We start from the raw sequence: 13,347 nt of genomic DNA, 5'->3' as shown, positions 1-13,347 counted from the left end.
CTCTCTGGTCTGGCAGAAAACCATTTTTTTCACCTCTGCTGGGGATTAACACCTTGATACAAACTATAAGTACATATTTCCATTATATATACACAACCCCTTACATAGGGGCAGTATGCAAATTTTACAGCAATATTCCAAACCGGTGACACGCCAGCTTTCCTTTGATATCCCACATCAATGGTTCCCAAACTTCTCTCTGCAGTGGCACACCTCGATACCTCTAATTATTTGAGGCACATCACCATATAGTCTCCAAATGGCTCATGAATATTCATGAGCCAATTCAGAGCTTTTCAAGTAGTTTTTCAAAATATTCCACTGTGCCACTAAAAGAGCACTTGTGTAGCCACGTTATGTTGACAGGAGAGAGCTCTTCTGCCGTTATAATAAAGCCGTCTCCTGTCAACACGGTGCTGTCCACACAAGCACTTATGCCAGCAAAATTTATGTAGCTCAGGGGGATGTTTTTTTCCACACCCCTAAGCAACAACAGTTTTGCCAGCATAAGTGCTAGTGTAGACAAGGCCTCCATGTCTAGTCAATGCAAGTCAGCCAAAGGAAGCACTGTTCACTTCTGCAAGGTACTTTCTCCCTTTAAGAGCCAAAGGCAAGGCTCCTACAGTTTCATCCTGGAAAATAGAAGTCCAGTACTCTAATCCATGTATACATTCTACTGGACACACACGACATTTTTCTTAAATAATGGATATAATATAAGCCCTTAGCAGACTTTATAATGAATTTTGGAACAGTAACGTTATTTCTATAGTCAGCCTGCATTTCATACTAGAAAAGCTATTTGTTGCTTCTTTGAGAAGGAATATGTTTACTTTTCTAACTGAAACTGTACTTTTGATCTTTAATATTTGAATCTTCCTTTCAAGTTAAAGGTAATGCTGTGGAAGCACTATGGACTATCAAAGGACCTAGAAATTAGTCTGTTAATGGAGATTTGGATAACCAAATATCCACATTAGTTACATGATTCCTTTACATATGCAGTGTTCATATTCAAGGGTTAAAAATCCAAAAGGAATAAGACCATGTGAGCAAAGACACTATGGATTGAAATCCCAGCAAGACAAAGTTCATCCTCCAAGTTGCAATTAATCCCTAAGAACACTTGCATTGGACAAACTCATTACTACCAGTGTGGGGCAGATTTTAATCAGATACTTTAAAAAATATGAAGAATCAAAATAAGCGGACACTAGGTAATATTCAAAATGTAAAAATACAAGTAGTACCTGGCAAGATGTTCTGATCAACAATGGAGGTAGTTTGGCTTCTTTTATGAAAAATACAACGTGAACAGTGCTGTTAAGCACATTTCTAAAGAGACATTTCATCCTGGAAATTCTTCAGAACAATGACAATGTTTCCCTTGACCTTTATCAATTTATTTCAAAGGTGAGTTACACACAATGACCAGATGCAAGAATTACCACCATAAGTTACTGAAGGGGATGATGGGTGGCACTAGAAGAGCTACCAAAATGGCAGTAACCATAACTGTATTCTGCACAGATTTCTTTTGACCTCGTCCAAGAAAAGACTCTCATAACCCAGCTATTTAATAATAAGTTTGAAAAGAGGTACACAGACCCAGAGTCAGTGAAGCTTTTTGAAGGACTCCTCAACTACAGATTTTAGCTCTTTTTCCTGAAGGAGAGGTGCATGATTCTAGTTTTAGACAAAGTTTCTGGAAGGTCAATCTTGTGTTCAACAGTTTCAGTATAGCAGTGCAACTCAAAATCATATATCTACATAGAAATAAGAATTAAAGTTGAGAAAATACTTGTTCTAGACATTTTAAATGGCTGTCAACTCACTTGCACTTGCAAGCACTGTGCTTAAGATGTTGCCACTGTCTCACAAGGCCACTCAGGAGAATGGTGGGGGGAGCTAATGTTACCAACAAGCTATCACTAAGGTAATGCATCAATATAGTACACTAACTTCAGCTTGCTGAAGAACAGGAAATTTAAATTTCATATTTATCTAATTTTAACCTGAGATAGGGCTCTGAAACAATTTCTAGTGTCCTATAAAGCAAAAAGCATGTTAGAGACTAACAGAGATGCCTATTCGGAGAGGAATAAAAGTAGGGTAAGAAAAAGATTCCCCTTTATAAAAAATATACACATGAATGCCAAATACAGTATTAGTCCAAAGAATAATACAGGAAATAAAAACACACCAGAGAAGATCTTCATCAAGGGACAATTTTTTAGAATATATAAACTTTAGAACTTAAGAAGCGGGCTGTAAATAGATGGCAGTTTGCTTAATACTCCAGTCTTATCCCAGGTTTAAAAAAAAAGTTACTTCAGAAAGCAAGCACCTGTGCATCTATCCAAGGGGCATATAATTGGTTACTCAAGGACTATTAGTCTGTTTCTTAGCAACCTCTATAAGCTCTAATCAAGTAAGGCCAAGATTGTCATTTAACTTTGAAATGCCATGCCCCTTTCATAATAGAAGATTCTAACTGCTATTAGACAACAAATAGTAGTTTTATCCACGCTCACTACATATGTCAGCAGAGAGTTCTTTCTAATAACAGATATCTGGAAAGCTCTTGGCTAAATGAAATGAAGGAAAATGCATATAGTGAACAACTGAAATCCTGACTGCTGAAATAACCCATTGTCTTTCCCACAGTTTATCTGGATGAACTGCCAAGCGAAAGCCACTGAGACTAGGGGCTAAGTGTTTGTACTTTGGGAAGAAAGGCACTATATAATCAGAGTAATTAGTCACTGGAACAATTTAGCAGGGATCATGGTGGACTCTCCATCACAAACAAGTTTTAAATCAAGACAGTATGTTGTTTCTAAAATATATGCCCTGGAATTATTTTGGAGAAGTTCTCTGGCCTGTACTATAGAGGAGGAGGTCAGACTAGCAGATCAAGGACAGTGCTGAATGTATTCACAATTAACCAACTTTATTTTAAAATAAAGTTGGTTGAGGTAAAACTATAACTTGCCCTGTCTATGCTCAGTTTTTACACCCTTTTAGTTATTTCCTGGTAAAAGCACTTTTTGCATGCTATAGACATAGCCAGAGGGACTTCACATTTCATAAGTGAAAAACCGTTCAAGACAGCATTATAAGTGGAAATGCTACGGAGCATCTACAGTACTATAATAAATTGTGACAGGCAAGAACCTCCTCCTCCCCAACCCTTTACCCCAGGTTTATTTTGTTTAGTATATATATGATTTTTTGACTGAAGATGGACTATATATTAAAGTAAAGGATTAATGAATATGTCAAGTGTGCTGCAATAAAAGTGTAATGATCTCATTGATGCATTGCCTGGAGTGCCTTCTGAAAGGGAGACTACAAAACCTTGGACAGAGGTGTATGTGTGTATGTGTATATATTATATATATAAACTGGTACCTGGGAATCAGAATTTCTTTCATGTCTAAAACACTAAAGCTTGCACATTGTCTACATTAAACTTCACGATCCCTAAAGAACAGAATTTTAGTAAAACAGTGGTGTGTCAAAAAAGTTTTAAATGTTAGAGTTAAATAAGCTTTCAGAGGCACAGATTATAGAACCATAGAAATGTAAAACTGGAAGAAACCATCTAGTCCAGCCCCCTGTACTGAGGCAGGACTAAGTTTAAACTGTCCTTATATTACTACTATCTGAAGAGTTATTCAAAGTACTCTTAAGGGTATATGAAGGAAAAAAGGAGTAAAAAAATGTAACAACAGGTGGCAGGCCACTAATCTCTTTGCAATGCAAAATATCTTTACAAGAAATTCTAGGTTCAGTTACAACATCTGAGATACACAGAGGACATCAAGGGTCATCTTTCCACTGAAATTTGGAAAAGCAGACTTTTCTTTAGATACATGAAACTTATTAACTCTTCAGACTGTCTGCAATAGTAGTTGTTGGCACATACAGCACGCTGGTAACAAAGCTTTTCTCCCCATGCTCCACCTACTCCCTTTAAAAAAAAAAAAAAAAAAAAAAGTGGCACCTGCAACTGCCATTGAAACCAAGTGGAGAAGCCAATGCTTAGCATACCGGAAAAATTAGATCCTAAATCGGTAACTGTATTATCTACACTGAACATGCAAGATTTAACTCAAACGCTCTCTAATCTAATATTGATGGGATACTGTTTACATGAAATAGTCCCTCATTACACACACACACAATCCTAGGAGTTAGATCTGTGAAGACAAGTACTAAGAAGCTGGAAATTTATCCAAACTCACTTATCCACTAACCCATAGGAAACGGTCAAGATACAAGATTATCTTGTATGTCCCAGTCCTCTGCATGCATAGCAGGCAAGGAGATGGTTTCTGGTGAACATCCATCATAAGAGGATTCTCTGGAGGTGTCATTTTCAGCTATTAGCACTGAGTATGCCCTTTTAGAATCATAAAGTTTTCTATGATAGTTATTACAATGCTACTAGAATGTTCTCAAATTGCCTAGCCAAAGTGCCAAAAAAGGACACTAATTAAGAGGAAATATTTCATTTGAAAGATGATTAACCCAAGGGCTTGCCTATACAAACCTGTACCTACTTTGTGGCAAGGTGGGATGTAAATCTACCTCACATTAAGTGTCCATGTGAATGCTGCTGCTGCACACTAGAAGTTCCTCACTGCATTTTGATCTATGCCACTTTGAATCAAGAGTAGAATGAAGTGCACTAGGGAACTTTTAGTGTGGGGCAGTCGCGTCCACATAGACACTTACTGCACGGCAGGCTAGCACAGAGTAGATTTACACCCTGACTTGCCACAAACTGAATGTTCATATAGACAAGCCCTAAGAGTTTACAGGGAAATGTATTCTCAGCAGAGACTTCCATTAAAAAAGCTGCAGTCAAATTGTTTTAACTACCATCTATTTCATTTTTCATATTAGTCTCCCATTATAGTTGCCTAGTTCATATAATGTGCTTATTATATTGCACCCATCCCTACTACCTGAGAACTTAATTTTTTAGGTATTTAGGATCCAATACCTGAAAGCTCCCCTCAGTACTACAAAACTTTGGAGACTGAGAAGGATACTTACAGGCTAGATAAGAAAAGCTGGAACACTTATGGAAATCCTGGACACATTCCAAAGCATAGGGCACACTATCTGCTGGGAGGTTCCTGGAGGTAACAAATTAAATCGAAGAAAACCTGACCACTCAGGACTCACTCTTGGTTAGTTACTTTGAGTGTTTCAGATAAACACAGGTTGTATAACACAAGGAGAAGGGAGGTGGTAGCAGAGTCTTTTAGGATTTTGGAGACAGAATCAGCTGATCCTTACAGAGCAGACACAAGTAAGCCCCCAACAGGTGGAGTAGGGGGAGAAAGAGAAAAGAAAGCCCCTCTTGAGTTGGCAAAGCAAGAACGCAGCCTTGGATAAAAGTAATCAAAATACTCAGTGTCTTCCAACTCAGGAGTTCCTTACAAACACTGAGTTAAAAGAACTCCCAGTCTTGTGCTCTAATCATTAGCCAACACTCTCCCAAACAAACAGTTATTAAAAAGGCTGGGCTGAGATGGCCTCATTCATGTATAACATCTTTTAACGTTTCTCTCCTGATGAAGACACTGAACCAATTTTTAAAATTAGTGAAAGCGCAGGACAAAAACTTACAAAATAATCTAAATGATTTTATTCCTGAATCTCCACAAAATGTTCGATAGTCCCAGATAAATAGTATCTATTTCAGAAAATCTGAAAGCTACCTCAACACTTAGCAGTTGCCATGGCAAACTTATTCCAGAATCAATCAATTTAGGAAGAGCATGTTCTGAAGCAAGACATTAGATGCAACACTAAATCTGAAATTTCTCATGACCTCTTGATGCAGACAGTTCCCAGTAATGTAAATTAATGCAACACATTGGGCAAAGAACCTACCACTTTAAAAGTTGTTGGAATGTGAGCTTTTGAAAGTCTCAGTTAATATAAAAGCTGAAAGTCTGCGTACAGAAACATTCCAAATGTATTCATGATACAAGAGTTTTGATTGTCAACAAGCCTCACAATGAAGTCTGTTTTCAGGAGTAGTATTTGTCAGGTGTTGAAACTTCTATACTTAGAAGTTTAGAAGAAGCAATTATAGCCATCTTCGCAGTTTATATTTATGAATCTTTAATATTTCAATTATAACATTTTATGTAGGTCACAACTTGAGATGTACTTTTATTTTATGAAGTTAGATTTGTTTATTGATAATCTCTTTTTACATGTTAAGCGTTTCAAATTTTAGTGCAGTAGGGTGGGGACCGTTGAGGTGGGTGGGTGAAGAAGACAGCTGTATTGTTCTAGCTGTTCCTCAACTTCTCCTACTGCCAAATTACTGTATAACTTATATCCCAAGGTAGCAATTTTAAGAACTTTTTGGCAGTATCCCAGCCACCTTTTGAAAATAGGAGATCAGACTAGAAAGGTTAAAAAAAAGTAACAGGAAACAGGGAATGAGCAGAATAACTGACATTTCATGTTACCTTGTACGCATCACTGATCAGGTGTTTCAGCTTTAGAGAACAGAACGGTCATACCTCAGACTACTCTAAAGGCGGCAGTCTCTTTTAAAAGAGAGGGTGTTGAAATATGCAAATTAATTGAAAAGTAGTATGTTGTGTTGTAATAAGGTATCTTTCTTAACAGCTGAGAAAGGTGTTTTTTTATTAACAGTTATAAACAAACATTTCCTTTAGAGCCAATTGTTAATTTGTGACATTAAGGGATTACACAGAGGGAAGAATATTGGAGACAAGTTTTCCTCCAGGTTCAATTTGTTCTAACCAATATTAATAAGCTAAAAACAGAGTATCCTTAAATAAGCAAGCAAGGCTTCAATTAGTGGACAGTAATATGCTGGCCAGTAAGAAGTCCACATAATTTTGGTTTTCTGTAAGTGATATTTTAGCCACAAAGGTTTATATAAATTTCCAGTTTATACAAGACATTTTAGACTTCAAGTTCCTGGGTGACAGTAGATGCCAAGCCAAATACATTTTATGCAAGTTAGTGATATGCTTTCTTGCCCTCTTTAGTGGCATCTCCTCCAACTTGATCAGTAAGTGCCATTACTCTCATTACTGATGTGTGTATGTGCTGTGACAAAAACTAGCCTCCTGACAAGAGTACAGCAAGTGAGAGGTATACCAATATGGAGAGTTTACACAATGACATGTTTTGAAAATGGGAGAGTTTTAAGATTTTGAGAAGTTGACTTTAGGAACTACTCACCAATGAGCACAATTCAGCTCCAAAAATGTTTATGTTAAGCTACTGTTTCTAGCATACATATTAAAATTTTTAAAATGTCTTACATGAACTGGGAAATCTTTTAATTAACTTATGTTCATTATATGCCTTATTGTATAATTTTTATCACAGAAATCTGGCATTCCCATGATCATCCTTTTAAAGATTGAGACTCACGAGGCGCCTACAATATACAAGTTTAAATGCAATGTATAAAGAAGCTCGGGTAGTTTTTAAAGCTGTAGTACAGATAATCTAGTTATTTTTAGAATTAAGGGTGGGCAGGGACAGGACTTTATTCCTTCCAAACTCAAAATGCAAGCCACCCACCAAACTGCATTTTGTGACAGGTTGAACTGTTTAAATAAATTACAGGTTGCTTTGCAACAGCTGCAAAGACAGTGAAAGTGAGACACCACGTGTTTCAATTTCAATGCTTCCATAAAATGCTGTGGGTAGTGGTGTAAAGGATTTGATGGTTGACAGATATTACTCGGGTCCTGGAGGTACTGTATTAACTTTGCCTGCAGTAGAAAGGGCTGTTAAATTTTAGGACTCAGTCAGTATACAGGAATATAGTTTATGGCAGCTGCAAGATAGAACTGTACTTATTCTGACAGCAAACAGAAGAGGACTGAGCTCAGGAACCTGTATTGTAAGGATTACCCAATTCTCTGCCAGTTTCGAGTAGCAGTATTAGAAACTGGCACAATAAAATGATTAGCTAAATTACCTCTACTTCCTCATGCACATCAAGTATAAAATGTTTTCAGATGCTAATGTTGCTCAATTAGCTCCCTCAAAGTCAAGTCTATGATTTCACCTCCCCTGTATTTCACAGCTGACTTTTTAAAGAAGGGAAGAATATTTATTTATTTCTTGGTCACATTTCTGCTAGCTTTACAGAGTGGTCCTAAGTATCCCATTTATATATAGTATTTACCATACTCCATCAGCAGAGAGACTTATAATTCAATAGAAGACAAGGACAGAATTAAGAGTTGCATTATTGGCCATGCTCTAACTTGGCTAGGAGTAATGAAGCCACTTTGCGCATAGAGATCAACATGTAAGAGCTTGTATGCACTCCAAAGTTCTTCATACGGATTTAACACTATAAAGCTTAAGTATCTTTCTAATCTGAAGTATCGCCTCTTCCTTTTATAGCAAAAAGCCTGTTTAAAATTGACCAGCTACCTCTCTCCTATTTGAGGTGTGAGCTGTTTGGAGGATTTAAATGTTGCGGGACTTTTTTTTTTTTTTTTTAAACCATGAACACAGTCTTTAACTTTAGCTTCTTGATCAAACATTTCGAGAAGCAGGAGGAAGATCTGTGCAAAGTTTGCACAGCCCGGGCAAGCATGGACGGGGCCCCAAGAACTGCCATAGCTAAGTTTCAGGCTCCATTGCAGGCTCCTATCCTAACTAGGACACCCTGCCTCGACCAGTCCCCAGCCCTCCGGACTACAGGAACTAGCCACCCCCCTCCCCCCAGCTCAACCGCAAAGCTGCCCGTGACAGCGGCGGAGCAGCCCCTGCAGGACCACACCTGGGGGGCTGCAATGGGCTCCCTGCTCACAGCCTCTCCCGAACCCGCCACATGACACCAGCACCCCTATTTCCCCTCCCCCATCCCAGGATGGCGTCTCCCCTGCTTCCATGACGGGCACTCACACGGGGGGGGGGGGGCCCGCAGGGTTTCCCAGCCCCCCCATGTCAGCGTCACTCATGGCTGCAGCATCCCCAGCAGGATGCCTGGGACCGAGGGCAGCCCCCGCCAAGCCCCCGGCAGGCAGGCAGGCGGGGACGAGAGGAGGCAGGTAGCGCAGTGCCCCGCCACCGGCCCCGAGGCTGCTGTTGCCGGCGTGTGACACACCCGGCCCGACCAACTCCAGGGCCCGGCCTCTGGCCAGGGCGATGAGGGCCCCGCCTCCGCTGGTGGGTGGAGCTAGTGCAGGAGCCCCCGGGGGCTCCAGGCGCAGCGCACCCCCGCCGCGCCTGCCAGGCCAATGGTTTCCCCCTCCTCCTATCCCCGGCCCCTCCCACTCCTGCTCCAACGGCCGCCCAAGGCGCGCGCCAGCCAGCAGCTTCTTCCCGCCCCCCCTAGGGCCGGTCTGGTTCCAGAAGCCGAGCAGCTCGCGCCCTTCGCGAGCCGCCGCACGCGCTCTCCACTTACTCCCTATAGCCTGAGGCCAAGCCTCGCCTACCCACACACCCAAGCTCACCGTGGTGCAGGCGCCCCCTGTCGGGAGGCTCCCTTCAATGAATGCCCCATTAACTGTAAACCGGCGGCACCTTGCCTGCTCCCCGCACAGGGGAGGCTCCCACTCTGCAAAGCTGCAGGACTTGGAGCCAAACCAACACACCTTCTATGCAGAGACGAATGGCTTTTGCATAGACTTAGTGCCCACACCTGGAACCTGCGAAAGCAGGCGCTGTCACGCAACTGATTCCCCAGCTGCTCCTGGAAGACGGACACGCCCCTCTGTAGATACTTCTGGGATTAGTTTTCGTTTTATGTTTATTTTATTATTACACGGCAGCCTGTGCTTAATATCTACTACTATCACAAATGCCCCCGAGTCAATTGGCTGCAGCCTGATGCAAGGGTTTCTCGATTGCCTCCCTATCAGGAGTTTATACAGCTCCCCCACCCCAGAGACCCCCATCTGCAAGACAAATGGGATCGTTGCTGGTAAAAGAGGGGGGAAACCCAGCTTTGCAAATGTCCATGCAACCAGCAAACGTTAATATTAAACCTGCCAACCATCATCTTCCATACCTCCTCTAACCTCTACAAGCAAAGGGGCTGTACACGCTCCCTTCAGTAAAGGGATTGCAGCGCAGGGTGGAAGGAAAAAGGCAACTCAAATTAGAAAGCGGAGCAACGGACATGGGGAGGTCATAACTACTTAGTCATTCACTTGCATCCATCAGAAGAACAAAAAAAAAGACATTTCCTAGTTTACTCCTTCCAGCAAATTCAATGCACAGAACAAGATTTTGCTTTAATTTAGGAAATGAAAACGTTATAGATAAGGGATGAGAGTCAACCTACCGGCCATGCAAACTGAAAAGGTATAACAATCCTGCCCACGTCATGAGTTTTGCCCTGATGAGAATATTTGTTGCTGTTCAAATAAAAAGTATTTCCACCGAGAACTGGGGTAGATCCGGATCCGTAGTTGCATGGTCCAATGGGAGTGATCTTGGCCTGATATTCCTTTAAACAGACTTTCACATAAGTATCACATTCATCCCGGGTACAGTTCAGGTTCTGGGGACTTTTCATGCCATCACAACATTCCCCATTCAACAATTCTCCGTTTACATTCTTCACCGCGTTAAGCTGCAGCTCGAAATAGCCCGTGGATTGGGACACCTAAAAATAAAAATCAAAAGGGGAGTCAACCTCATTACTATAGCGTCTCGGGAAAGTGCATAGAAGTTTGCAACCAGCTACTACAGGGTTTCCTCCCAAGCCTTCCAGCAAAACGTTTTGCTATTAGAACTCTATTTACTATAAAATAATACAACTAGATCAACTGTATAGATGTTACTGCAGCAATTAAAAAAAAACTACACGGGTAACAGCACTGCAAAAATACTGTACATAAATATTCCCCTGCAAGTGATATAGCCACACAGGGTAAACTCCCTCAAGACTGAATAAATTTTTGATAAAGGTATGAAGAGACGTGTGCAGAAATGAGCACCCTAAAATGCAACAGCAATGATGATTTCTGCAAATGGCAACCTTCGTTTTCATACTGAGTCACTTAAAACGAATGGGCGTGAAGGAAATGTAGCTGCAAGTTTTATATGTTCTTCTAACACAGCATATTGATTTCCTTCCCCCCCTCCCCCTTAAACCCACGGATCTAATGGCATGAACAGGAGACTGATTGAAAGGCTACGGAGACAGAGAGAAGCCATGGCAACCCCCACAATGAGATCAGGGCTTTAGGTTTGAGATCTACAAACCATGCCCCAAAAAGGGACAATGCCTCAAAGGCAGTTACCTCTGCCTACGAAATTAAATGCAGGGCCCCCCTCCCCTACACCGCACCCCATTTGGTGGGAGAGGTGTGTGCACTCCAGAGAGGCAAGCCTTCTGCTCCAGCCCCCCAGCACATTTGCAACCCCCCATCTCTTACCTGCACCCACAAAGTTAGGAGCAGCCCCAGGCTCAGTGTTGCTGCCAGGGGAGCCCGGTGCCGCCTGCTAGAACCCAGCATGCCTGCTGCTCCGAGCCGAACGGGGCTTGATCAAAGACGGGCGAGGAGACCAGCCATGGACCGGCCGCTGCTCGGAGCATCGACGGCGAAGGTCTTTTACGTGCACGAGGTGGAGGCGCCTCTGCGTTATCTGCTGCCCGGGAAGCTTCCCCCAGCGCCCCGAGAGCTGCAGGGCATGAGCTATCAGCGCGGACCGCCGGGAGCGCTCCCGCCGCCGCCGCCGCACTGGTCCGCAAGCAGCTCCGCTCGCTCTCTGCGCGCCCGCACTGCGCGAACACCCAACAAGTAGGTGCCAGAGTGACAGCTTCATTACCCATTAGTCACCGGCGCCGCAGCCTTCATATTCATGAGGGGGACGGGCCCAACCCAGGAGCAGGCGGGTGTGGCCACACGGCGCTGCTCCTGTTCTTAAAGGGCGGCGGGGGGGAGCACGGATGGGAGCGCTGGAGCCCGCGGGGGGCGCCGGCTCCGAGCCGCAGCGCGAGGGAGGGAAGGCAGGCAGCCAGGCAGGCGGGCGCGGCGCCCCTCCGCGGCGTGCGCCCCGCTCCCTCTCGTGCGTGTCCCGGCGGCCACCTGTGCGCCGCGCCGGCCCTAGGGGCTCCGCCGCGCTCGCTCACAGCCGGGGCCTGTTGAGAACGGTGCGGGGCGCAGCATGGATCGTGCCGCGGGCGTGGCCGGCGCTGGAAAACTTTCCCGGCCCTGCGTGAGCCAGAGGCCAAGAGCAAAGGGGCAGGGAGCGGGCAGGCTGCAGCCAGGGCGAATGCACCGCTCAGGCCCCTTCCAGTCCTTTCCCTGGCCCCACCTGCTGCTGGGAAGCGGAAGGATGAGGCGGATCTGGGGGGTTCCCTTTTTTTCCCGTCCACTTTTGGCTAAGGATACATGTGATGAAAAGGAAAACGGATTGTCCCTCTGTCTGGCTCACACCCCGCCGGCCCCCGGCAGGGGAAAGATGGATGCCATGTCGGCCAGGCTTCCTGAGAGCTGGGAGAAGGCCGGCTGCTCTGCCCCTCATCTCCCAGCCTCCTAGCTGCTGAACGGGGTGCCTCCACTTTCTGCTCCGCCACAGCTTCCGTGGTTGAGGTCCTCCTCCTCCTGCATGGCTCTAGTCCCTGCTTCTGCTCGTGCCCATAGCTTTTCCCCCAGGAGCAGAGTGAAATTGACATGAATCTTGCCCCCATTTACTGCCTTGTACATGATTTTGAATAGAACCAACCCACCGGAGGAGTTTTTTTAGAATTCCACTCTGCTTTCAGTTTAAGAAATCTCAGAACAGCAGAGGCACTGAAGTTGTCTGTTCAACCTTAATTTGGCCCCCTTGTGCATGTGTGTTATGGTACAGTCTTTAATTGCAGGATCACTTACTGCTTTTCCCCCAGGACCCCTGCTTTATTCTGTGCATTGTAGGGACCTGCTGTGGGGATGAATCAGGGTATTGGTGAGAAGGAGGCTGCTGGCCCTAGGAGCCTTACTTCATGTGTTGCAGGCAGAAGTTGGAAGGTGTTTAGTGAATGAGTCAGAGGTTGTAGGAAGAAAAAGGAGGGTCTCATTGTTAAAGCTGTTGAATGGTGCCCTGGCGAGCTGGATTCTATCCCTGACTGCGCCACAGATTTCCTGTGTAATGCTAGGTAAATCACTTCTCACAGGTAGTCACTAATTGTGTGGTCCTCATTTCCCGGGTACCTGACTTGAAATGCTGGGGTCTGATTTGCAGAAATGCTGAGCACGTACAGCTGCAACCAAGGTCTATAAGAACTGTGCTTTGAACATATGAAATGTTATCAAATGTTCTGAAAAATCACAACCTCTAGGCATCTCACATAGGGCACCAAAAAATGAGTGG

General features: G+C 43.8%; 1 protein-coding gene across 2 annotated transcripts in view; it reads right to left on the bottom strand.

Moving 5' to 3' along the window:
* JAG2 (jagged canonical Notch ligand 2) overlaps positions 1–11,857 on the bottom strand; it is a 100,483-nt gene extending 88,626 nt beyond the window's left edge. Inside the window, exons 1-2 of one of the 2 annotated variants that reach the window (XM_067554946.1) lie at positions 11,427–11,857; positions 10,328–10,651 (exon numbers count right to left, since the gene is read on the bottom strand). In XM_067554946.1, coding sequence (XP_067411047.1) covers positions 10,328–10,651; positions 11,427–11,507 — 405 coding nt within the window. In that variant the 5' untranslated portion in view covers positions 11,508–11,857. The remainder of the gene's footprint in view (positions 1–10,327; positions 10,652–11,426) is intronic. The other variant, XM_067554945.1, reaches the window with a different exon arrangement.
* Positions 11,858–13,347: the final 1,490 nt, after the last annotated feature.

This window comes from Emydura macquarii, unplaced genomic scaffold, assembly GCF_026122565.2.
Source record: "Emydura macquarii macquarii isolate MOO-44397 ecotype Brisbane River unplaced genomic scaffold, CSIRO-AGI_Emac_v2 contig_1551, whole genome shotgun sequence".
Lineage (NCBI taxonomy): Eukaryota > Metazoa > Chordata > Testudines > Chelidae > Emydura > Emydura macquarii.
This window is presented reverse-complemented; position numbering and strand designations above follow the sequence as displayed.